This window comes from Stegastes partitus, unplaced genomic scaffold, assembly GCF_000690725.1.
Source record: "Stegastes partitus isolate 25-593 unplaced genomic scaffold, Stegastes_partitus-1.0.2 Scaffold355, whole genome shotgun sequence".
Lineage (NCBI taxonomy): Eukaryota > Metazoa > Chordata > Actinopteri > Pomacentridae > Stegastes > Stegastes partitus.
In genome coordinates this window covers 225,634-251,803 of record NW_007578086.1, presented here as the reverse complement: position 1 = coordinate 251,803, position 26,170 = coordinate 225,634, and the positions used below count along the sequence as shown (strand labels likewise).

At 38.2% G+C, this 26,170-nt stretch overlaps 1 protein-coding gene across 1 annotated transcript in view; it reads left to right on the top strand.

Moving 5' to 3' along the window:
• Positions 1-26,170, top strand: part of arid3c (AT rich interactive domain 3C (BRIGHT-like)) — an 82,681-nt gene that overhangs the window by 34,035 nt on the left and 22,476 nt on the right. Inside the window, exon 3 of the mRNA XM_008284345.1 lies at positions 18,257-18,329. Coding sequence (XP_008282567.1) covers positions 18,257-18,329 — 73 coding nt within the window. The remainder of the gene's footprint in view (positions 1-18,256; positions 18,330-26,170) is intronic.

The following is a 26,170-nucleotide window of genomic DNA, read 5'->3' as shown; positions in this document are numbered from 1 at the left end:
GAGAGAGCGCCAGACAGAGAGAGAGCGCAGGACAGGGGCTGAGGCTGCAGGGACATGACACATTTTGCACTGTGGAGCCTTGGAGTATGGCAATTTCAGTTCTCTGTACGTTGTCCATTTGGCAAAACTGACAATAAAGTTGTCTTGACTTGACTTGGTAAACGTAGCCTTAGCGAGGAGGAGTTGACGTCGTCAGACAGCGTCATTGTACTACTTAAAGTGGTAGGCTGTGCATAGAGACTTTGAAGAAGATAGTGGTCTTTGTATTTGTACATGTCTAAAACAGAAAAGTCTGCATTTTGCTCTACACACACACACGCGCACAGACACACACCCAGAGTTGCCCCGCTTGGTAGCACGAGTGGACACCTGGTTGGTTTCTTCCAATCTGTCATTAGGCTGAAAATGTCCTATCAATTATCGTACAGGTCAGGGTGATGTGCATAGAGTCTGTTTGATGTCCTTCCTGAGAACAAAAGATAGTGTATTGGTAGCAAAAATAAATGTTGATACCAGTACATGAGCTTACTTTTGAGGCCAGCGTTTGCTCTAAAAAATGCAGTGTATATCAATGCCTTGCACAGTATGTGATGTAGAGCTCCACTGTTGTCCCAAAACAATTGAAGACCCTCCTCCAATAAACCTTGTTTAGTTCATACGGTGTTTTTTGTATGCCAGAAGGAATATTATCTGTCAAACAAGCAGTCAATCCACCCTTAAACTGCAGAGTGTTGATGACAGTCTTACGAACACCAACAGCCACAGTTTCATACATAAGAAGCCGAAGGAACCAATTTTGTCTGTTTGCAGGGTGGAGCTTTTTGTATCATTATCCTTCTTCCTTATGAGTTTCTGGTTTGACCATGTATAACTTAATTACTCCAATAACACTTGCCATTGTGTAGCATATGGTGTCTGAACAGAGTCACAGGTAAGCTTGTGTGTTCAAGCTACCAGCTGTGGAAGGATTGGTGGAGAGAGAGGCAGGGACGTCATAGATCTGCACACTGAAACTGAGGCAACATTGTAGAGTTACATCTAAGCCATTTTATAGCAGCAAGGGATTATTTTCATGGGGAAAAAAAACATTCTAATTCAAACTGTGATGCACAGAGATGACAATTTAGGGGTTTAGTCTCCGACTGAAGAGACACTTTAAAGACAACAGTGAGGCATTGTGTTGCATTTTTAATAATTTTAGTTTTGCTTATTACATTACTAAATAAAACATCATCATCGTCATTATCGTTTGATAATGGTTGCCTGTTGCCAACTGGACTGACATTTTCTGTTATGCTTTAGAAAATCCCAAAAGTACAGTGTGTGAGACAGTGTGTGTGTGTGTCTGTGTGTCTGTGTGTGTGCGTCTGTGTGACCAATGACCAAAGCAGGATTTTATTCAGACCTGCATCTGTGTCATTAAAGCTGGAGTTAATGTTTAAATGGATGAATAAGTTAGTCACAGAGGTCAGCATAGCCCTCAGTTAGTCAACAGACCAAGACCAGAGTGCATCAACAGGATGTTGCTAAACATAAAATGCAGAAGAAGAAATGTTTTATCACTGGAAATTAAACCAAGCCTTTTAGAATAGTTGAACAACACACAAACAATGGCTCCATCTCAAGTCACAAGTACTATCTTTCACCAACTTCTCATTTAGACAAACACACACAAAACATTATTTTAGAATATTTTTGATTTTGTGTGCTAAACAGACAGTACAAAGTGGAAAATGAGAGCAGAAATGTGGGGGATTCTAAAGCAGAAGACCTGATCTTGAACTCGGGACAGTGTGATTACATGCTGTTAAGATCTCCACAGCATTGAGCAATTTTTTAATCCTCAACATTGCTGCCTTTCTTATATTGTGTAAATAGACTGTGAAAAAACTAAAAACACAGAGAGGGAGTGGAGCATGACATGCAGCAAAGTTCCACCCAATTCAGCAATGAATTATCACCAGGCTGTATTGCACAGCGTCAATGTTGGACACTGCTACTGCTCATGTGGCAGAACATAGGTGCAAATCACTGTAGCTAGGTCCAACACCTGGTAGAAAGCCTGAAAGCAGAATACTGGAGACTACTGTAGCAACACGTAAATGCCCATAGTTTACTTTGGAATCACATTGTCAAATGTTAACCATGGTTAATGTCCACATACTTTTGGCTATGTTGTAAATGTAAACTCTTTATTTTATGCCCTGTTGATTAAATTTTTGACTCAGGAGATCAGTTTGCATCCCTAGCAGCATAGAATAAACTTAAAATAACAAGAATGAAAGGATTCTGGTCTTTTCTCAGTTGGAATGAACACTATGCTGAGGTAGCTGTAAGAGGAGCAGAACCGAGTTTGTCATTTCTAGATGTCCTGCCACTGCTCCAGAAAAACCTCCACTCAGTTGTAGGAAGTCTTATATCATAGAATACATTTGAAGTTGAAGCCTGGGTTTATAAAAATGTTATTCATCGTGATGGATATGTTGCTGTATGCATAGACTATAGAGCCTATAGCAGACGTCTCAGGTAGAAACTGAGTAAATTTGTGTCCCATTACAAATTTTTAATTTTTTTTAGCAACATTTCACAGCTGCTTAGTGAGTTTTAGGTAGGAAAACAGCAATGATAGTGACTCATTGCCAATAAGATGACAAATGGCAAAGAGCTCGATCATGCAAGTGCACTGTTTTCAGGTCACTTTTTAATATGTCTTCATCTTGTATTTTTTTTTATTTATGGCCAGCTGTCACTGAAACATATACACAAAATGTCTACAGCGTGGCACCATTTTTCAGCAGTCTTTTATATATTTTATATTAATTTATAAAACAAAAATTGTCCAAGTTAATAATTTTCATGTATATATAGACAACTGAAAAACTGGTGCATTCTGTATGCTTTGTCAATCAGATAACAGCTTTGTGTAGTTTTAGCTTGTCAACAGTCACCATGAGTTTGTTTTATATCCAACTTATCAAGTGTACAATTAAACAATCCTTTCGTCGTTTCCTTTCTGTGCATACAACACATTGCATATGTGCAAATTTGTTCTTTTTCTCTCTTTTTTTAATGTTAATGACTGTTGGAATTTGTTTAACCTGTCTGGTGAGCTAGTAACTTTTATCTTCATACTTTCAACCGAATTTCTATTCAAAAGCAGCTAATTGTCTGTGTCTTCAACTAACATTATAGATCAAATGATGCAGGACTAGATTTATTCTCCCAGGAAAACTTGGTTATTACATTATATTACAGAATAATGCAATACAGCAGTGTCACCTATGCCTAAACATAGTCCCTGGATCCCCTCACTGTGGTTGTCAAGGGTTCAGGCATGTACAGTTCTCCTGGTGGTGCCTCATATGCAGCCACTTGCATTAATATGGTGACAGATGACTTATCTGAACATTTTACTGTTTTCCACATCTCAGTAGACTTTAGTTTTTGCTTCACTCTCAGATATGCATTCATCTTTGTAATGAGAGGTTTATACACTGCAACTCTGCTATAGTATCACTCCCTGTGTAACTGCTGAAGTACTGTTTTATCAAACAGTCAAATCACATCCTTAAATGTACTTTGTTTTCCACAATTTTTGACCCCGTTCACTGGTGTCTTTCTTTATAGATTTAAATGCAGATGTCACTTAAGTCAGCTGAGCAGTTTTTGTGAGTGAAGCAACAATAAACCTTTTTTTCAAACTTACTGAGATCTTTTCCTCTTGCCTTGCTGGCACAGATTGATTTATTAATAGTGCATGTGGTTTCAGTTATAAGGCAGACAGAGTTTGGTATTTTTGTGGCCAGAGGTTTGCAGTGTCAGTGTAGCACATTTAGACAGTGGTAGGGATACGTAATATTTTATAAGTGGCTATTGTACTGATTGATAAATAATCAATAAAATGAGGTCCTGTAATTGTTTTAGAAGCAGTGGACCACATCAGGCACATTTTTAATGACAACAGTACAGAGAATCTGTTGTTTTGTGCAGGAGGTGCACAGTGACACAGCAGCACATGATGCCCCCTCTTATCTGGAGAACTGAAAGCTGGCCATCATGTTTAGCACATCAAGTGTCATACATTACGTAACTCGTATTCAATAGAAAGTAAGACGTATCACTTAATAATGACAACCAATCTGTTTCCTTTTTAAGAAAAAAATGACATTTATTATTGCATTTTATGCAAATTAGTAAACAGTTTCATTTGTTGTTTAATTTTTCATTTAAAATGATCCCACACCTTCAACATCTTCTGTCTCTTTCACTTGTTAATTTCACTTTGCTGGGCTTGCTCATTTTCGTTTTTTTTGTTTTTAATTTTGCCATTGAAATCGGCCATCATTAAATAAATCAATTTGTCCTGTATTGTTAAATGCTTGAATGTCAAATTTAATCAAATGACAGTAATGTGGGGTGAAACTGGCAGCTTTATGTCCAACCCTCTTCCTTTATCTGGGCTTTGGACCCAAAGTGAACGAAAGACACTCTGGCAGAGTTACTAGAGGTTGTTTTTCTGACATGATGAGCTAGCTAGCTAGATGTTTATGTCATGTCACAGAGAGGCACACACAGTGGACAAGGTGAGTAAGTGACTTAGGCTGTGTGAGTCAAATGATTTATTTTAGTGTGACAGTGAAAAAACTTTTGCATTCAGATCTGCCTCTGTATGCCAAGCTGGGATCAATGGCAGCATGGCGCATGTGCGACTCATTTGAGTGTCTCCTCTGATCCATAGACTGTATAAAAGATGGACGTAGCTACCATGACGTCACCCATTGGTTTCTGCACTGAGAAAATGAAACCAGGGTTTTGCTACTTCCTGGTTGACATCTTGGATTTTTGGAGCCAGTGAAGCAAAAATCGTCAGAGGGGGGCGGAGCCATAGGAACAGCGATTGGTCAGACGGATTGAGAGGCAGGCCCTCTCTGCCCGTCCACATTTATCGCCTTCTGCTCGCTTCGTCTGAATCGTTGCTGCCGACTGTCAATCAAGCCAGCCACGCCCATTGCCCCGATTTTTTTTGACGATTTTTTAAAAATTCAATTTTGATTTATTTTTTGAGATTTGCCACCTGATCTCTGGATTTGACTATGAAAACTAATAAGAAAAAAATCCTGAGCTGTAGGAATGCAGTATTTCATGATCTGTTGTGATAGTGATCTGTGATCACTTCTTTTCCAATTCAAGTCTATGGGAGCCAGGGCTTTTTGAAGCCAGCAACTAGTGGACGTAGTGATATTGCAGGTTTTTGACACTTCCGGGTTGGCTTAATTTTTCAGGGCCGGTTGCTACGTCCATCTTTTATACAGTCTATACTCTGATCCGACCGCAGCTGCGCAGGACTCCTGACCGCCTGGGAGAGCTTCAGGACGGGGAGGAGCTCACGGCAGCACCCGCTGCTCATTGAGGATAGTAACAGCACAACAATACGTGCTTTTCCGTCAGTCTCCAAAACACCAGAAAAGTCTCCAATAACTCCAGAAAAAGTCACTAGATTTGTCGCTAGTCGCTTTTAGAAAAAAAGTCCCCAAGAGGATTTGGAAAGTCACCAGATTTAGCAAGAAAGTCGCCAAGTTGGCTACACTGCAGGGGATGCATAGCGTGTGTCACACTAAAAAGAGTGAGCTTTAAATTTAATTAAACGAGGCTTTGAGTCAGAGAAAACTCCTCGATCATTTTTTTGTAATCGAGGTACTCGAGGAATCATTGTAGCCCTAAAAATCAGAATGCAATATCACACATTAAAGTATTTTATGCTGCTTTATTTATGTTTAATATTACCAAAAGCCATTATATTTCTTCTACACTATTCTGATAGTATTTACTAATATGTACTTTTCTATAGAGAAATATATGAAATGTGGTGACCCGTCTACAGGCTTATGTCACAGGTTCAGGATAGAAAGTTGAGCAATTGTGCAACAATAATATGGTCAGTTGATGGATAATCGTCTGACCTTTGTGTTGCTTCATTTCAAGCCCTCACACAAAAAAAAGGCTTTCACTGACGATTCTTAAAAATGTATATATTTTGCAACCTGAGATTTTCTTTAACCAGCCCCAGTAACATATCTTTTTGCAGAGCTTGATACTCTGGACTTTGTGACTGGTGCTGCTCATGTCAATATCACAGGCCTCTTGTTTAGCTTTAGCTTTTTTAAGAGCCCTCACCTCTGGCAAGGAATAAAGTAATCAAGCATGAGAAGGAAAATCTGGTCTGTAAACAGTCCATTAGGCAGCCAGCTGGCATAGTGTGAAGGAGCATTTTAATATCAAATGTCTCTGGCTGCTTGTCTGACACTGATTAACACTGCTGTGTGCAGAAGCATTCTAACTTGCTTAGCAAGTCTGTTTTAGAGGGCCGGGAGGAGGATGTGCTCTGTTTCAGACGTGACACCAGTGACTCTGTACAATGGATTGGTGCTCACAAACATGTGAGATGGGTCACAGAAACAAAAGGTGTTGTTGTGATATTTATTTAGAACAGTGATAATCAAAGAATAAATTATTTTATCTAGTTATTATTGTAACTTCAGGAATGTCATAACATCAACAGTGCTGTAAAGTTTAGTAGTTTAAGGACTGTGCAACAATTTTGATAATGATATTGTTTTTAATCAAGCCTGGATGATAATGATGATGACAATATCTGATATCAATTTCTAGGCATCCAGAATAAAGAAACCCAAAGCAGCATTTGTTCTGAACCATTTAGCTGTAGTCGGAACAGCTCAAATTTATTTCTGAAAACATTCTTAGACAAGATCAGTTTGTTTTCTCATTTATCCAGTATGGTTTAGATGGGAACTATGTATAACTCCAGCATGTTATACATAGTACAACCATGCACACTTACATTCATGCCTTCAAACGGTTTAGAATTACCAATAAACCTCAACATGTCTTTGGACTGTGGAAGGAAGCCGGAGAACCCAGAGAGAACCCATGCTGCACGGGGAGAACATGCAAACTCCACACAGAAAGATCTCCTGCCAAGATTTGAACCTAGGACCTTCTAGCTGTGAGGAGGCAGGGCTAGCAGTGCCCTCTGGTTATATTTGTTGGTGGTAATAGCACATGCTCTGTCATCCACTCAGGCTCCAATTGCAATGAGGAGGGGCAGAGAGTACAAACTTGATACACACTGTACAGTGCTTAATGCTAATGTAGAAAAGCGCAATATAAGTGCAGTTTGATTTTCTCCCAGGTATAATTTGGCAATTTATTGGTAATGGGTTTCGACTTTTCTGTGCTTGTTTCCATCTAAAAGCTTGTGCAAATTTGTCAGTTGATGCAAATGACCAAAGAGTTAACAATGGACAATTTGCATGAGTGGGTTTTTATTCAACAAATGTTACATTAAATTCTTAAATTATTTACCTCAGCTTCACAGATAAATGGTCTTTTCTTGAAAAATAAAAAAAATGGAAGTGATTTTAATTTTTTTCCCCCAAAGAAATATTCTGTAATATTTTAGTAACAAGGTCAGCTTTCGATGCTATCTTGCATTTATATGTTTACATCCAATGAATTCAGTATATTTACACAGCGCAAATTCCATCAGTTCAGCAACAGTTATCACCATTCTGCTGTTGTGTATTGAATCTCTATTCATAGAGTCTGTATTCTTTTTAGTTTGTTGTTTAGTTTTGTTGTTATAAACAAATGCTTTTTTGCACATGTGAAAAGTCTGCAAGCTCACAAAGCCCAATATCCATGTCAAAGGGAGCTATTGTCTGCCACAGTAAACACTGCTTCTTTCCTGCCAGAGACACTTGGTTTGAAGTCCAGGATTTTCTTCTGTGTCCTATTACGTCACTGTGTAACACAAATGCATGATGCCTGTTTAGTGGCTAGTTTGGCCTTCAAACAAAGAATGAGCAGCTCTCTCACAGCTCGTCATTACGTTCTTACTATGCTAGGGTTACATCGTTACACTCATAGATCTGTCACCTCACTCGACCCAGCTGAGCAGCCAGAGCAGACTGTGCTTTTAGGGAAGATCTGTTGGCAGTCCGTTCCCCTTCTGCCAAAGTTTGTGGGCAATGACAGGTAGCTTGGAAGCTTTAACAGAAGAGTTTTATACATGAAAAACTCAAGATGAATATTACTTCTTCTTTATAGGAAAGTGCATTCAATTTAATGTTAGACTGCACAAGAGCTTTACAACGGACAGACAGCCTCTACCTCTACAGGATACCAAGCTCATTTCTAATTTTGAGACACTGTTTATATTAATGATCTCACGCTACTGTCACTGAAAGACTTTCTGCAATTATTTAGTTCACATTAAGACTGTTCGTAAATTCCTTTCCTGGTAAGCTTCAATTTGAAATATCTGAAGGAAATATGTGTTTGTATTGACAGTAGAGTAACACATTCAAAAGACTGTAGAAGTACAAGCCACTGAAATTCAAGTGAGAAGAGTATTTCTCTTTAAAGGTCCGGTATGACAGCACAATGCTATTATACTACTCATTATTACAAGGCTTTATTAGTGACAAATGATTACTTGCTGTTTTTTTTTTGGCTCCACTTTTCTATAAAAAATTAAAAATTGTCATTGCTTGGCATTTTTGCACTTATTGATTAGTGTAAGTGAGAAAAAGACAGGAAGTGAGGACAAAAGAAGAAGGATATATGACTTGCAGCAAAGGTCTGGACAATTTCCAGTGACAGCACAGGACTGACCCTATGACCCAGGCATTAAAACAGAAATATTAAATTAGTGTTTTATTCAGGTGATTATGTTCAGAGCTGGGATAATGTCTGCTTACTGTTAAAGCTGATCCTCCAAAGGTAATTTAGTTTATCAATTGTCTAACTACACAAAAACGATGGAGCATGTGATGTGATGTGTATTTCATCTGTTGTCACTGAATAGAATATATAGAATGTATCTTTATTGTCAACATGTACAACGAAAATCAAGTGCAAACCTGAATCAGTGCAAAAATAAAAGGTATTAAAATATTGTTAGACCATCACAGTCATGTTAAACACAAGGGTCGTGTCAGTGCAGTAGAAACTGAAATAAGACAGTATTTTACTTATAAACGCTCTACAATAAGAAACCGCAAGAATAGACAAGGCCTGAATAGTCAGCTCAAGGCCATTATCAGTCCATATTGGGATTTATTGTGATATTTTGCATGGTGGAACAATGTACCTTTATTGTGACCCTGCATTACTGTGACTAAATGTATTTGTAAGAGAATGTATTTTTACAGAAACCAGATGCACTGTTGCATATTAATACTACAGTAGCACTGGAGATCTGAAGGAGGTTCTAAGGATAAAAGAGTGGGAGGGAGCACATGGCAATTTGGTGTCTGCTGTGATTTACAGCGCCTTGTATCTGTCGTTTTGGCTGGAGGCAATGTTGGCCTTTGAAGTGGTCCAGATCAAGGAGAGCAGTGTGCTCTGAAACATGGGAAAACTGCTTTTAATAGCTGTGGTCATTGTGTTAGAGCCCAGAAGCAGAAATGGACATGTCGGCTCATGTCAGGTGTTCTTTACACATACAGACGCCATCTACACAAACACAGACATGTATATGTAGCACATTTCGATTTCAGCTTGATTTGACATATTTGATATTTTTAATCCTTTGATTATGGTCACATTGTTCTTTGTATCTTACTCAGTTCACTACACACAACAAAATCAGCAAACTAAATGTGCTGCTACATAGTCTAACACAATTAATTTCTTGATACTGGTATATTACCTTTCGTATGTCTTCGTGTGTTGGCCTCACTAAGAAGAAACTATGAGTATATAATTTCTCCACTTTAATATTCAGTGGAACTGCAGATTAATTTATTCTGAAATCTGTTCAATTAACATTCCACCTGCAGAACTAATAACTAAAAGCTAATGAATGTAAAATAAATATATAGTGCATCTTAAATATACGGTTTGTCATATTCATCACTGTTTTTGTTCTCTGCTTGTTCTCTCTGCGGGTGTTTCTGATCTGCCTACTGATCTGGCCTCAACGACCTCCAAAATGTTCATTGTTCTGTTTGTATTGATTGTCTGTTCTCCATCTGGTATCCTGCTATCCTGTTATCCCCCACCCCCATGCCCAATCTCACCCCAACCGGTCGAGGCAAATGGCCGCCTTCCCTGAGCCTGGTTCTAACTGAGGTTTTTTTTTTCTCCTCCCCATTAAAGTTTTTTTTTTCTGGTTCCTTCCCACTGTCACCAACTGCTTGCTCATAGGGAGTCCAAAGGCAATTTTGTATTTTTGGGTTCTCTGTTCTTTGTTTAAAATTTATATGTTTTTACCTTAGTAAATGAAGGCTATGAGATGACATATGTTGTGAATTAGTGCTATATACATAAAATTTAGTTGAATTGAAGTGAATTGAAGTGAATTGAATTGAATTGAATTGAATTGAACTGAACTGAATTGAATTGACAACTCCCAAGGGAAATATAGTATCTGTCTCTTTAGCTGATAAAAGCTGCATTATGTTAACCAGCTTGTCTCCACTGTGTTTGTATAGTTTTTGCTGCTGGATGGTGTTTTTAGAGCTACAAATGCAGCCACCTGCTGAAACTGCAAAAAGCGCTATGAAAGTAGTGAACCACAACATTAAAGTTAAACAATACTTACAATACAATAATTCTTAGAGTACAGGCCCCAGGTCTTTCACTCACCTTAACCAAAGTGCTTTTGCTGGTTTAACCAAACAATAGACAGGAGGCTGGATTTTGGAATGTAATCCAACCAGAGTTATGTTATACCCATATGTGGTTTAGACAACAGTTTTGTTGTAATATCCCGGAGATGAGTTTTGCTATCTTTTGACCGTCACTCTCCAAACTCATCCAGTGTTTTTTCTAAGCATGCCAATGGCACTTTATCTACTAAATCTGTGCCACAATTTTTCAATAACGCTCACATTAAATTACGCTTGTGCAAACCACAATCAGAAATACCCCTAACCCACTGGATAGGGGCTATTGCTTACTCCTAACCAGACTTTATGCCTTTGTGTATAGATAATGGCTAGATGGATGGATGGATGGATGGATGGATGGATGGATGGATGGATGTGAAATGTCATCTTTACACCATCTGAACAAAAATACGAGGTTCTGAGGTATTTCTACTAAGACAAAAACAGTACAGCCAACCACAACTCTTGTCATTTTGAAGAGGCTTTAAACATCCTTGTAGTAACAGCTCTTCTGTGTCAAATATGGATTTCTGTGTCCAGGACAGACCTCAGGATTAACTTTACAGTCCCTCGTTCTCCAAGTGGTAGATGATAGAGAGTAAGGGAGAGCAATCATGGGAGTCAGACTATAGACCGTTAATCCTCAAATTACCAGAATCTTCATCTGCAGAGAAAGCGTTGCAAGAAGTAAGTGATTTGAGATGATGACTCTGGAATCCTATGAAACCTTATTAACATTACTGACAAACCTTATTACTGAGCTTTTACAGCATAAATCTGAGCCATAAGTTCAGGTTTCAGAGCAGAGATGGACTGATTGATGAGATCAGTTTGAAGCCAAAAATCCACAGGCTTAACTCTGCATTCATTGTTTTCCAGAGCTTGTTAAATGGATTGTTTTTGATAGGAAGCTTTCCGGAAGCTCTGTGGCTGTTTTTTTTTCTTTTTTTGGTTGTCTTTATTTATTTTATTAAATTTTTTACAAACCTTCCCCTAGGTTTGGGCAATATAGCTGAATATTGTGCATGATTGTCAGAAAATATTGCTGATCATTTTTAATCAAGACTTGCAGAAAAAGGCTTGTTCTGAATGTAATCACTATCAAGCCACACAGATAATTTTATTGTTAACATTGGAAAACAATACATTTCACAAACTGATTGAACAAATAAGGGAAAAAGAATGGTCACACCTTTCTACATATTAAATAAAAAAAAGTTAAATCAACTCTGAATGTAACTCAAACATTAACAAGCTTCATTCATTGAAACATTAATGCAAAACTGGAATTTAGGAAATAAAACAGCATGCAATGGAAAAGTGTTTGGTACCCAGCGGCGCATGCAGGGCGACAAGGGCGCGAGGTCAAGATTCTGATTGGCCTGCCACAAGGGCCACTCATGCCACCAGATGAGGAACCTGCAACAGCCTTTGTGCAAACACGACTTGAATCCGTCAGTCCTCAGGGCAGGGCACCAAGACTGCATTGCTTAGGTGGAGGAGGTGAAGAACACAGGGCCATCCAGTTGGGAGCAAGGCTCACACTGGAAAGTGTTTGACTGTAAATCCTGTCAGCCACTGCCTCCACAATGGTGTAGGGCTGTTTATGGAATGCGCTGTTAGCTCACCTGGTAAATAAATGACAAGCTGTTTATGAGCCATGGAGAGAGCATACTCCAGGGTCCTCATTTATCATCAGTGCATACGCACAGATATGTGCGTAGAGCGTGCGTACGAACATTCCTATGCAAAGTATGGAATTTCTCAACTTGTACTTATACTTACGAATGTGCGTAAATATACACACATCTCTGACCATGCGTACGCACATAATCTAGCGGTAGAACAGTGAAACTACAAATAGAAAGCATTCAGGGATTTTGACCACTGGCTCATTCCAGCGTGAGGTTGGAGACTTATGCGGCATTTCCCAGCCACCACTGAGCAGGATCAAACCGGCAGTGTTGGATACCATAACTCCCCTGGCCCCAGCCTACATCCAGTTCCCTTACAGCCATCACCGATGAGCCCAAATCAAACAGGGACTTAATGCTGTCGCTGGATTTACAAACATAAGTGGAGCCATAGACTGCACCCGCATAGCAATCAAAGCAGCATCACTAAACGAGCTTAATTTTGTAAATAGAAAAGGGTTTCATTTAATCAACGTACAGATAATTTGCGATGCGCATTTGTCGCTATCCAACGTTGTTGCCCAGTGGCTTGGAGGAACACGACTCATTCATTGAGCAGAACAGTTCTGTTGGTGCCTCTCCAAGCAGGAGCTGCTGAAGACGTCTGGTTTATTGGTGAGTGTCACAGAGTGTGAGATGTTTTAGCTGAACTTAGTTTGGTTATTAAAACATCTTATCTGTAGGTGATCAGGGTTATCCACTGGGTGAAAGCTCGGTATTAATTCGTCCTCCTCCAGTTGCAGTCATTTCTGTTTCATGGGCTGTGATGCGTCTTTTGGCACTGAGCTTAACGTCAAACCACCAATTTTGCTGGCGATCTCCTCTGACCCAACAGCAGTAACTGCAGTGGTTATCTTGTCCCATGCAGCATTTTTTCTTTTGCTGCTTATCCCAACATTTCACGCACCAAACAATATTTTCTGGTTTACAATATTTTCTGGTTTGCTTCAACCTTGCTGACAATTACCTTGATTTCAGTTTCATAAAGGTTCCTGTTTTTCGCCCTTTTTGCCACAATGATGACGAGAGGCGAGGAAAAAATAAATCTTCACTTGCTTATAAAGAAGTGTGTTGTTGCACGGAGGTTAAGAACAAGTGGGATTTATCAACACTGACATTTGATAAATACAGATTTTTTTGTACTTACGCACACTCTAAATTTCATGCGTACGGCAGAATTTAGAACCTTTTCTACGCACTGATGATAAATGAGGCCCCAGGTTTGCTCATGCAACCAATTTGTCAAAAATGGTATCATATTATAATTGTCCTCTTACATTACATTACACCACGCCCACGTCATTTAAGCCATTCATGCTTTATCAGGAGTGTTTTTTGTTTCAGTTTACCAAAAAAAAGCTGGTGTTTGCTGAATGGTTGGTATGGCACATTTACAGCAGTACCATTCACCATTTTGTCCAAGCTTGCTCTATTACCTGTCTGGTGCTTTCAAATCTGCATTCTCCCACTTCTTAGGTCGCATTTGATCTCTCCATGGAGCTCAAATTGGCTGCAGACTCACGAGAAATGATGCTTGCATGTAATGGACATCATATGGAAGACAACACCTTAGAAAGAGTTCACTTTCAGTGCTGTTTGTCATTTTCTTCATTAATCTCATGGTTTGTTGAGAGAGAACACAAGCACAGCCACTAATAAGGATGACAGGACCAGAGGCTCAGTGAATAAGGTGTCCATGTACATATTGTGAAAATAACAATAACAATACCAAACCAAGCAGGGGAGTGATCCAGGGAAGGTCAGTAGGCAAGCAAACCGAACTAAAGGCTAACTATGTAACTATGGAAACAGAATACAGAAAACCCAAGAAAACAAAACTCACAGAAGGCCAACAATAAATACTAAATGCATGAAGCAAACACACTGGGTTAAGAATCTACGGGGAAGTCACAATGCACCAATTACCAGCTGAGCTTGGAAACAGGACAGGTGATAAACACAGAGTACAAGGAGCTAATACATGGAGCTAAGAAGCTAACACAAGACCTTAATTACAACCCAGTCTCATGGCAATTCGTTAAATAGTCACGAAATTTAATCTATTGTTTCTATTGCCCGACTTTTTCATGTTCTCCAGCACGAATTTCAAACCAATACATTTAAATTGGCTTCTAATTCAACAATGAAACGGGCTAGAATCACGGGACCAACTGTTATACAAAGCTCTTGACTTCTACTATCATGTAGGCTGTGGCTTGATGTTCTCACCAGCAGGGAGCATCACAAAATGTGGTAAAAATTTAATTTCACCTATATATATCAATTTCATTTGTAAAGTCAGTCCAAATAAACATGGTCCTCATCAATGTAAATCCCTAAATGGACTTAAAGTTTTATATTTCACCCTCCATTTAGGAGAAACGGCTATTTTGAAGAAAGAACTACAGCTTCCAGTAGCATTACAATACAGCATGATTGGACACGCCATGAAATATGGAGTTCTTCTTGGGGTTTACAACAAGGCTTGTGTTTTTGTGTTAATAAACTAAAACAAACGGATTGAAGTACTGACAATTGTGCTACTGTTAAAGTACAATATGTGTAGTATGAAATAAATTGCCACGAGACTGGGTTGTTAATTACTAACAGAGCTAGGAGACAAGACTAAAGGCTAACCAAAACCAGGTATAACCAGGCAAGGAGAACCACTAGGAATAATGCTAAGGAAATTATAAGGAGTGATGGAATTCATAATGGAAAACAAAAAAGAAACACAAGGCAAACTTAGCCAGCAGATTGGGCCAGGCTCTGCGCTGATGTCCACACACTGCTGATGAGGTAGCAGCACACACACCGAAGGAGAGAGGGAAAGTAGGAAGAGAGACTGCAGCCAATCAGGGCACAGACTAGAACTCTGACGATTAAAAGAATGTAACAGAATGAATAATCTCACACATTGTTTGGCTGCTTTACAGGTGCACTAAATTTTCCATCAATTTTCCATCAATTTCCGGCATAGTTGCTGAACTTATTCTTGCTACCAGTGGTTGATATTTGTGTCCTTTACAAGGGAACTTCAGTTATAATTTTATAATCCCATAATTCTGACGTTGTAAAACAAAATCATGACAAGTTTTATCAGATAAGTCGTAATGAGGACGATCATTTAACATATTTTTCACACAGCAACGTGCTTCTATGCAGCACGGTCCCATCTGCTATAACATTACGTACTTTACAATGAATATACTTGCACTTAATTAGCTTCATTCATCCTGAACAGATTTCAGTTCCCTCACTTTTCCCTGTCTGTCCTTGCTGAATGAGTCTTATGCACTTTTTTAGTGTAACCTTTTGTTTATCAATGCTGCAAAAATATGTTTAAAAAAAAAAAAAGCTTTTAAGTAGCTACAGCAAATACACCAGTTTCATAGAGTGTATAGACTTAGAGTTATATTCTGATTGTGGTGAAAGGAGAAGGGCCATGAGCCATTTCCAAGTTCAATTTCAGTCAGCTTCCCTTAGCTGAATGTGGTGACTGACAGCCTGAGAGCAGTACGGGAGCCTCCAGGTTCAGCTGAACTCAGTGTCCTTCAGCCTGCCGCAGCCTGTCTGTCTGTTCATTTACTTCACACACACAGAAAGCAAACAACTAGCTAACAAGTAGTGTTCAAATAGACTGGAATGTTACCCAGTGACTTTTTGATGACTTTTGGTGATTATATAACAAAAACAAACCTGTAACCCAGTGAATGATAAATGTAATTACACCAAATAAAATCTAATGAACAATAGCAGAATTTGTAGATTGAATGAAAATTCTGAAGTCAAACACAAACAACTATGTCATGGAAGTAGAACTGAGTGGGATCTCCATAAAACTCAGGTTAGAAGCAGTCCTTAAGGAATACTACGAACTAAAAAGCCATTCCTTTGATGTGGAAATGGAGCCAAGCGAGTCATGAAACACAAAAACTGGGTCACAGACAAAGTAGGAAGGTGCTCTGGACTTCATATTTGAAATATTTTTCTGCAAAACATGTATATACAGTATGTATACATTTATACATCCACCTTTTTAACCCTCAAAGTTACTTTTTCATATGAAATAATGTTAGAATATTGTTTGTTCAGCTGTTGTGTGTTTGTGTACATGTCAACATTTGTGTTTCTGCATTTATGAGCAAATCTTCATCATTGTCTCTGCACATATGCCTTTGCACTCCATGGACCTCATAATTGATCCTGCAGCATTGTCATCTGCTGTGCATTTGTGCACTTAACATTTTTGCAGTCGCTTGCTGTTCCTTTACCTTTCGATACTGCCTTCACCATGGACTGCCTGCAGTGCAGCACTCACAGGGTACTCAAAACTCCCCCTCCGCCAACACAAAGACACACATACACACCACCTCCCACCTCCGGTTTCCTCCTGAGTGCTGACCTGCACTGGTCCTTTAATATTGGTGACAGCTAATACACTTCTAAATGATCAGTTATTATCTCAAGGGCCTCGTCCATAGGGCCCCACTGATTCCAAAGGTCATCCCTCTGTCTTCCAGTATTGATTAAGTGGGCCTGTTAACGTGGCTCTGGGCCTTACCGAAAGTGAACATTGCCACTAACATATTTCCATCAGCTGTGTCTGGCTGGAGAGGTCCATTTAAAAGCCTCTTTGACTCTGTCGCAGCCCCAGTGAATAGGGCAGGATGAGGAGCATAATGGATATGCCAATAAGGAAAGTAGAGCTACTAAAATATACCGAGGGCCACAGGCAAGACAGACACAAGGCGATGTCCTGCTGAGATACTATAGGATTTTTTTTACTCAGTCTTGTCATTTACCCTCCTTTTAAAATGAACAAATTTTAAGATAGTAATTGGAGAGGAAATCTGACCATTCTGACTCCACATTTAATATTTTAACAATATGTTTTTGCAATTCATAAGAAATGTATATAATTATAATGCAAAGTTGCATTGTCCTAATACTGGGAACGGAGAGATGGTAATGGAGTATAGAGAGAAGGACCCTAACCCCGACACTTCAGCAACACACAAAACACAGCAGCTAAAATAAAACAAAAACAGACAATGAATATAGTTGTTAAATAGAGTTGCATGGATAATAAGTTAATTTTATAATATTCCTCCATTTGCATATATTTTACTTGACATACTTGTGTACTGTAGTTGTGAGAGTTAAGAGTTACAATGGATGAGAAAGTAGAAAAAGCACAAATCCAAAACAGTACAAAAAGCAAAAAAGTGTTTTTCATGCAGTTTTTGTGACTTTTTTCATTGGAGGCACATTAACAGACTTATGTGTGGGTCTGCTATGATAAGCTGCTGTTAACGCCGTAAAAGAGAAACTGATTCAGTTGGTCATCTTTGAAATGATTGTTTTCAATAGTGTCTCAATTTCACTGTATTTCCTGCAAATGCTTTCAATATGAAGTCAGCCATTTATTTAAAAAGGTTTGAACACAACATTACAAACACCTTGCGTAGGGCTTTGAATGAACTGATTTCATAGCATTGTATGTTTGTGCTCAGTGGCTGTGTTTTAGAATCAGTTAAATGTGAAACCTGATGCAAGGGATTGTTTAGAGCTGACAAATGTCTTTCTAAGGTTCCTAGATGTGAAAATAACTATTTAATTTTCCTGATATTGTGCTAGCACTAGTGTGGCAGTGTACGTCTGAGTGTGATACACTCAGTGTGCTCAAGGTTATTTAGAGATATGCCTGAAAGAACTCAGTGTCCTGATCTGTGCTGGTCATAATCGTAAACAACTTGTTCAGGAAAAAACCCACAGACCTCCCCCGTTGTCACTGACCAAGTGTGCTGATTTTCTTTGGTTGGAAAATGTTAAAGAAATGACATCATTTTTTTCTTTCTTTTTCAGTTGTATGAATTGGATGATGATGAAAAGCGTAAAGAGTTTCTTGATGACCTTTTCAGTTTCATGCAGAAACGGGGTAAGTAATATTCTTCTACTTATAATTACATTTCAGTTTGCCCTAAAGTCAATTTACCTCACTGGGAGAAATTCATATCATCCACAACCAAAATGTTCCATAGCATATAAGCAACTATACTGCATTTCAGTGACTAAAACCCCCTATCCACCCCTATCACCTTTCAACAAGTTTGAGACCCATCAAAATCCAATGGAAATGCAAAACAAAACTATTTTGGCCAAATGGGCCTGTCAGACAAATTCTGTACATGAAAAATCGTAGACTCAAATTTAAAGCTTCCCAATCTCTCCATGGCCCATAGTGTTATGTAAGGAAACTTAAAAGGGACTTTATTAAACATTAATATAGTGTGTCATGTAAATGATATGTATTGTAATTACACATTATGTACGTATTATTTAGGTTAGTGTATAAATAATAATGCAATAATTCATTTTGTAATTGTTTTCACATATTTACGGGGGGAGGTCAAACAGTTTGTAGAACGGGGTATTTACTCAAGCTTCACACATAATGTCTTTACATATCTAGACAACGCAACGTTTCACTAGTTCAGACATATCAAGTTTACTTGTCACAACACATTTGTGTGATCCTCAGAGACATTCTAAGTTGATGGCCATCAAGCAGTTTAGGGCAGTGATAAAATTCCTCACAAAAGAGCCAAATGCCAAAGAAATCCACCAGTGGCTGGCTGAGCTATATGGTGATATTAGTCCTGTCGAGAGTCCTGGCTCCACCCTACAGTCCAGATCTGAACCCCAGTCATTGTTACCTGTTTAGACATTTGAAATCACATTTGCATGGAACTAGATTTCCTGATGATGATGAGCTCAAGGCAGAGGCATGGTTTGAGGACCAATTGAGGTCAGTGGTGACTATATTGAAAAATAATAGTACAATGCATTGTCTGCTGCTGCATACTATATATATATACCTTATTGTTACTCGTTCTTTCAACCTCCCCTTGTATGTGCGTGTTCTATGGCAATATCAGAATGGAAATGGGAAGGCTGTTTGATATTTAATTTTCAAAGTTTTGCCTCATTGTACAGTGGACAATAATTAAAAGCAAAAGCTCCCAGCCTGTTGCATTTATGTTTACATGTCACCAACATTTGAAAATGTAAATGAAAATTGTATTCAATCTTTCATGTTTAAAGACGAAAGCTGCTGTACAGTCGGCAGTATTCAAATAGAATAAGCCCCCAGCCTTTTGTATTTACATTTACATGTCGCCACACTCTTTTGGGTCACAATGAAAATCTGTCAGTTCTCTCATCAAGGCATAGCTTCAGTTGGAATGTGTTTCCTCCTTCAGCTCCACTCTAAGAGCAGTCATCACTGTGAGGACAGATGCAGCTTTGCCCACAATTTACATAGTAGAAGAAGAATAAGACATTACAGGCTCACAGCTATTTTTTTAAGTTACCACACATCATTGACAACAGTAGGTGGCAAAATTGTATGATCTGAAACACCCAGTCGTACAGTGCTGTATGCTGTGTACTCTGTTGTTCTGTTAAAATAGCCGCTGCTTTCAGTTTGCGTAAATGGAAATTAGCATAACAACTGAATCACATTCTATTCAAGCTACCTGTCATTCACAAGGTGTGCTAACGTGGTCACTGCTTGCTCATTGAATTTTAGGATAGGTTTGGTAGTGGTAGATATAACCCTGCCATTGGCCAACAATCTCAGTTGGCATTCTCCCCCCCTTCACGATATGAGTGTTAAAACTTTGTTTGAGACCGGAAACTACAACAGCAAGCTGCAACCTACGACACTGAAAATGACACTGAAAGTAGCTCAACAGGCTGATCGGGCAACCCATGAACAGGAGCTATAGTCCTGTTTGTGGGTTTGAATCTGGGCTGTGGGCCATTTGCTGCAGGTCCTTTCCTCACTCTTCTCAACTTCTGTGTCTTCCTCTCTCCACTTCCCTGACTAATAAGGCCAAATAATAATAATAATAATAATAACATTAAATCTGCTATTTTTTGGGTTGGATTATCCCTTTTAGTCACAGTTCTTGTCTTCCTGCATGCAGCCAAACTAGGTAGTCTGAACATGAAAACGTGTGGTGTGTGTGAGCAGTTGTCTGTTGGGGTGTATGAAGGTGACAGGTGAGTGGTTTCTCTGTCGGTCTGGTAATTCACTGTGGACAGAGATTTATACTTACTAAGAACTAGAGAATGCTATTTTTTGTTAAAATTTTGTAAACTGTGTGGACATAGTCTATAGTGCAGTATTTCTGTCAGGTTTATATGTTTCAGTCTCCTGCCAGTGCACCTGCAATGGACCTGTGCACAGCATGGTGGAACTGCTGCTACTTATGAACTATCTATTGCTGCTGCTGCTGACCAACTTCATATAATATGACTTGTTTAGCAAGTCCTGAGAACAATAACATGATTATTTATTAATCATTTATATACTTTAGAAATCACTCAATGAAAATCTGATGTCCTTTGACACCAAAAAGTTGTGGTGACATGTAAATATAAATGCAGAAGCTTGGGATTATTGCATTTGAATGTTGTCCACTGCACTGCACTGTAGCAACTGTAAATTACATGCCAAGAAGCACTACTATTTTCCATTTAATATGGTAATAGAAGATCAATACATTTAATTTTGACTTAAAAAACATGTACTTATTCACAAACTTGTAACACTGTTGTACAATGTTTATTTTCAACTCTATGTTATGATTTTAATGAATAACCTTATGGGCTGGTAAATAAAATGGTAAACTAGGAATGATGAATACAGCAAAAGAAAATCCTTATTCACTTTTTATTTTTTTAAAAGTCATTTATCAAATGTAGCTGTCATGATGTCACTTCCATTCAAACATGTGTCCAAACTATGTTTGCTGAGGAGGATTTTGTGACAAAGTTAAAAGCTTTAGAAAAACTCAATTGGTAGACTGCATTATTTATGTATAATTTAATAATAATTTATGAGTCTACCAACGGAGTTTGACTTGTTTGATTTATGTTTGCTAAAACTCATTTACAATTTAGTTTATTACACAAGAAAAAAACATGACAGAAATTTTTTTCTTAATCACTGAAAAACCCCCTTACACCCCATTACTTTTTTCTCAGAGAATCATTAAAATAGTTCTTTGTCATGAATGTAAACATAAGCAGCCCTGCAGGTTTCAGCTTCTGTGCTTGTACATATACACTTCAGACGTAGTTGAAGGAGCCCCCCCCCCCCCAACAGGCTTCTTTTTTTTTCACCTATGGTATCATTAGTGTGTTTTCCCAAAGATAAGATTCCTGTTTTTTGTGGTTTTATTGGGGAAATGTATCTATGTTTAAACCCTTGCATAATATGAGGAAGTTAACCACCCAACCGACAGGACAGAATAAAAGGCACAACCACAATGACTGTCTATTTTTAGGAGCACAAGGCCTGCGTGCCGTGTTTTTGTTGTTTTGAATGACTTGTTCTGTATGTTTGACAAGCTTGCAGATGCCCTTGTTTTATGTCCTTAACTGCATGTCCTTGACTGACAATGCAATGACTTGGAATTAGGGAAAAAACAGATATTTTGTGTAATTTGTTTTTAATTCTATCACATCTGAATTTCTAAAACAAGGACACCAAAAAATGGTCTATTTTGGATTGTTTTTAACCAATCAATTTTATTTCTTTGCCTAGCAATACTAGGTTCTAACATTTAGTTTCTTGTGCAATGTATTGTAAGAAAAAAATCATAATTACCACAGCACACGTCAGAAATAATATCCATCCATCCATTATTTATACACCACTTAATCCTCACTAGGGTCGCGGGGGGGCTGAAGTCTATCCCAGCTGACTCAGGGTGAAGGCAGGGGACACCCTGGACAGGTCACCAGTCTATCACAGGGCTACACTTAGAGACAGACAACCAAGCACACTCACATTCACACCTACGGACAATTTAGAATCATCAATTAACCTCAACATGGACTGTATGGGAGGAAGCCGGAGAACCCAGCTGCACGGGAGAACATGCAGACTCCATGCAGAAAGATCCTGGGTGTCCTCATCGGGATACGAACCGGGGACCTTCTTGCTGTGAGACAACAGTGCTAACCACTGAGCCACCTTGCAGTCCTCAGAAATAATATCAAATATAAAATCTAAATTAATATAAAAACACTGATTGTGTTTTACTCACAGAAAACGTAACTCTTATGTACCCATGAAGGTAATTTTTATCCTTTTCATTTTTGACTTTTAGATCATTTTGGCTGTACTATGCATTTGTCATAAATTGTAACCTCCCCTATAATACATCAATAATACACTGTGTGCGCAAATAAGGATCAGGACGCAGTCAGAACCATAAAGACAAAAATGTCCCGATTGAAACCCATTAAAACTTCTATTTTTGATCTCTATACCATTACATTGTGAAATCATGCATTCTACCTTATTAGGCTTTGATTCCAGAGCTTTGGCCTTAAAATTGTCATCTGTATTGTTTTCCACTAGATTGTTTCATTTTTACTTATTTGACCGCTCCAGCAAAAACAAGCTTTACTTGATTTTTTGATTTCTGCTATATTATAGATCACAGAAGGTCAATGGAATCAGTGTTTGCAACTAAAATGCTTTGAGGGTGTTGGTAGGGATGTCACAGTGTGGTGTGTATGTGTGTATTGAAAAATTTGTCTGTGTGTGCGTTTATGTTCGTGTACATTTTGAGATATAGAAATTCTAATGTACTGCAGATCACATATTACACCCTACTGCCTCTTTTTGTCTTCTTTTTGTTCTCTCATGTCCCAAGAGTTTTATTAAAAATCTGAAAGTGTATGAAAAATAACAATGCATCATAGTCAGTATTGGTGCTAATAATTGCACATCCTGGACTGTGATTGTTTAAAAAAAAAAAAAAAAAAAAATCTATTTTGCAAATGTTATATGAAAAATAATGTTTTTTCCAGAAAAAACAACTATGGTGTTATGTAAACACATATGCAGCTAAAATCCCCCAAACTAGTGAATAATTTGTTGTTATGATCAGGAATGATGAGAAATTGAAGGTGAAATGTAATGTCAATATGAAACATTTTTGTGGCTGTTTTTTAAGAAGCCATTACTTTCTTTAAGGCCCTAAATGTGAGTTTGTTTGTTTGTTTTTTTCCTTTCTTTTTACAAAAGAAAGGGAAAAAAACCACAGCGGCATCATATAAACAAACTGGCCTTTAAAGGGGTAAAATCCTGAAAATTAATGAATATTTGGTAATTTTTATTAGGACATGTTGAGTCATTGGAAGTAGAAAATATTGATATTATATTAAAATGTTTATGGTGTGTTTTTTGACTTGGACGTTTTTGTCTTTGACGACCTCTGTGTAACTTTTCTGAGAGCCAGATTTATATGGCCAATTTTTGGATAAGTCATTATTTGCACAAACATTCAATTTCGGTACACTGATGCAGTCAAATTTAAAACACAAAAAAATTTAAAACTGGCTTACAAATGAAACAATCATACGAAGTTCCAACATTTCTCTATCTCTTGATGTTTCGAATCTATTTGCTGCTGAATTTCAAAACATCAACAGTAAGCTGGGAGGAAATGCTATAATGTTTCTAGGAGCTAGTGGATAATATAAACACTTATGTATCAATTTTTTAAATTAATTAATAAACATTTAAAGCAACACCACATGCAAAAGCAGCTTTTGTAGACCATGTCTCTTCTTCACCTTCCTGTATTTATATATTGCAATATAATCTGTATTTATTTCAGTTGATGTGTATAAGATTAAAAAGAAAAAGAAAATGATGATACCAAGTAGGTTATTTAGCTGTGACACTCTGCTGTATGTGTGACAGTCAGAATATCCCAAAAACTAAAATCCTGTCCAGCTGTGTGCTGTGACAGCTGCAGAAAAGCCCTCTTGATAGAGTAATGTTATAGTTAGGTGGTCTCTTGGGTTTAGAGACAGTATGGATTGTTGTTGGAGCGTTCAATTAGAGATTGATTTTGGACTTAATGTAGGGAGACATTGTCAGTGCGAAGCAGATCAGCAACAGCCTATCTCTACTGCTCGTGTCTGACAACTGTGATGAGAGTGGACTGCTCTGAATATCCGAATCAATGTTTCTTGAAAACATCACTGTCATTCAGCACGGACAAAGAAATGTCAGCCAGGCAGGCTTGCTAACCATAGATCCCAGAGAAAAGTGTCAAATATACTGTGCTTCTTCAATATCGTTGATTTACTGACTGACTGAATCGGTTGTTGGGACACTGATGGCAGGAGCGTCAGTCACACAGACTGTTTAACTAACTGGTGTTTCAATAGGAACAGGGACTAAAGTGACTTTAAGAGGGTCTGTAATTGTGGTCAACAGCACACATTTGAGGACTGTGATGTAAAGCGACATGATATGATATGTAGAGGAGAAACAGAAGATCTAATATTTCACAGGTGACTGAGAATGTCAGTGCGGGACATGATCTGACTGTTAGCAAGAACAAACTGTGAATATCTTTTTAAAATGTGGTTTTATCTCTTCAGTAGAGTTCCAGAAACTTGGAAAAGCATTTTTTGCACACAAACTCATGTTCATTGCGCTCAATCTTCCTTTCCTTTTCCTTTCATGTTCTCGCTCACTTTAATACTTCAATGTTTCTTTTTAAATCCTCAGATAAAATTGGTGTTTTTTGATCTAGACCAGGTACAGAGCAACACTGTTTGTTCGTGTCTTCCAAAATTAGTACCAGTGACTGTGACAAAACTGATTTGTACATGCATATTGCCATGATTGAGGCTTGGTTAGCTTTCGGCTTCAAAAGTTCTTGGTCCCATGTGGGGAAGCATCGTGCTCAAAAGTTTCCAATGCACACTATTATAGTAAATGACCAGAAAAAAGTTAAGCTTTGATGTATTAGGTCAGACTGAGATTGAATCTGCATATAAATGTAGAAGTTTCACAGCACAAGAACAGCTTTTAAATCTTCCTTTTTTTTTTAAACTCGGATATGCAAATTTAGCAGTAGTGGTAATCATCACAAACACTTTGTATTTATAATGCCGTGAAAAAGTATTTGCCCCCTTCTCTAATTCTTTTTTTTTTTTTTTTTTATATTTCATCATCAAACAAATTTAAATATTAGACAAAAATAACCAAAATAAACACAAAATGCAGTTTTTTAAAAAATGATTTAGTGTTTTAATGGGAAAAAGCTATCCAAACCTACCAGGCCCTGTGTGAAGAAGTAATTCCCCCCCTTGTTAAATCATCAATTAACTGTGGCTGATCACATTTTTTGGAAATCTGAGTTCAATTTCACTGACCAGCCAAGCCTGGTTACCTCCAGACCTGTTCAATCAAGAAATCTCTTCAATAAAACCTGTCTGACAAAATGAAGTCAGCCAAAAGATCTCAAAAAGCTGCAACAAAATGCAGCAATCCAAAGAAATTCAAGAACATGATGAGAAATAAGTGACATCTATCAGTCTATAAAGGGCTGCAAAGCCGTTTCTAAAGCTTTAAGACTCCAGCGAACCAAGGTGAGAGCCATTATCCACAAATGGAGAAAACATGGAACAGCGATGAACCTTCCCAGAAGTGACCGGCCTACCAAAATGACCCCAAGAGCACAGCAACGACTCATCCAGGAGGTCACAAAGGAACCAAGGACAACATGTAAAGAACTGCAGGCCTCCCTGTCCTCAGTTAAGGTCAGTGTTCATGACTCAATAATAAGGAAGAGACTGGGCAAAAATGGCATCCATGGCAGAGTTCCAAAACCACTGCTTACCAAGAAGAACGTAAAGGCTATCTTACTTTTGCAAACAAACATCTGAATGATC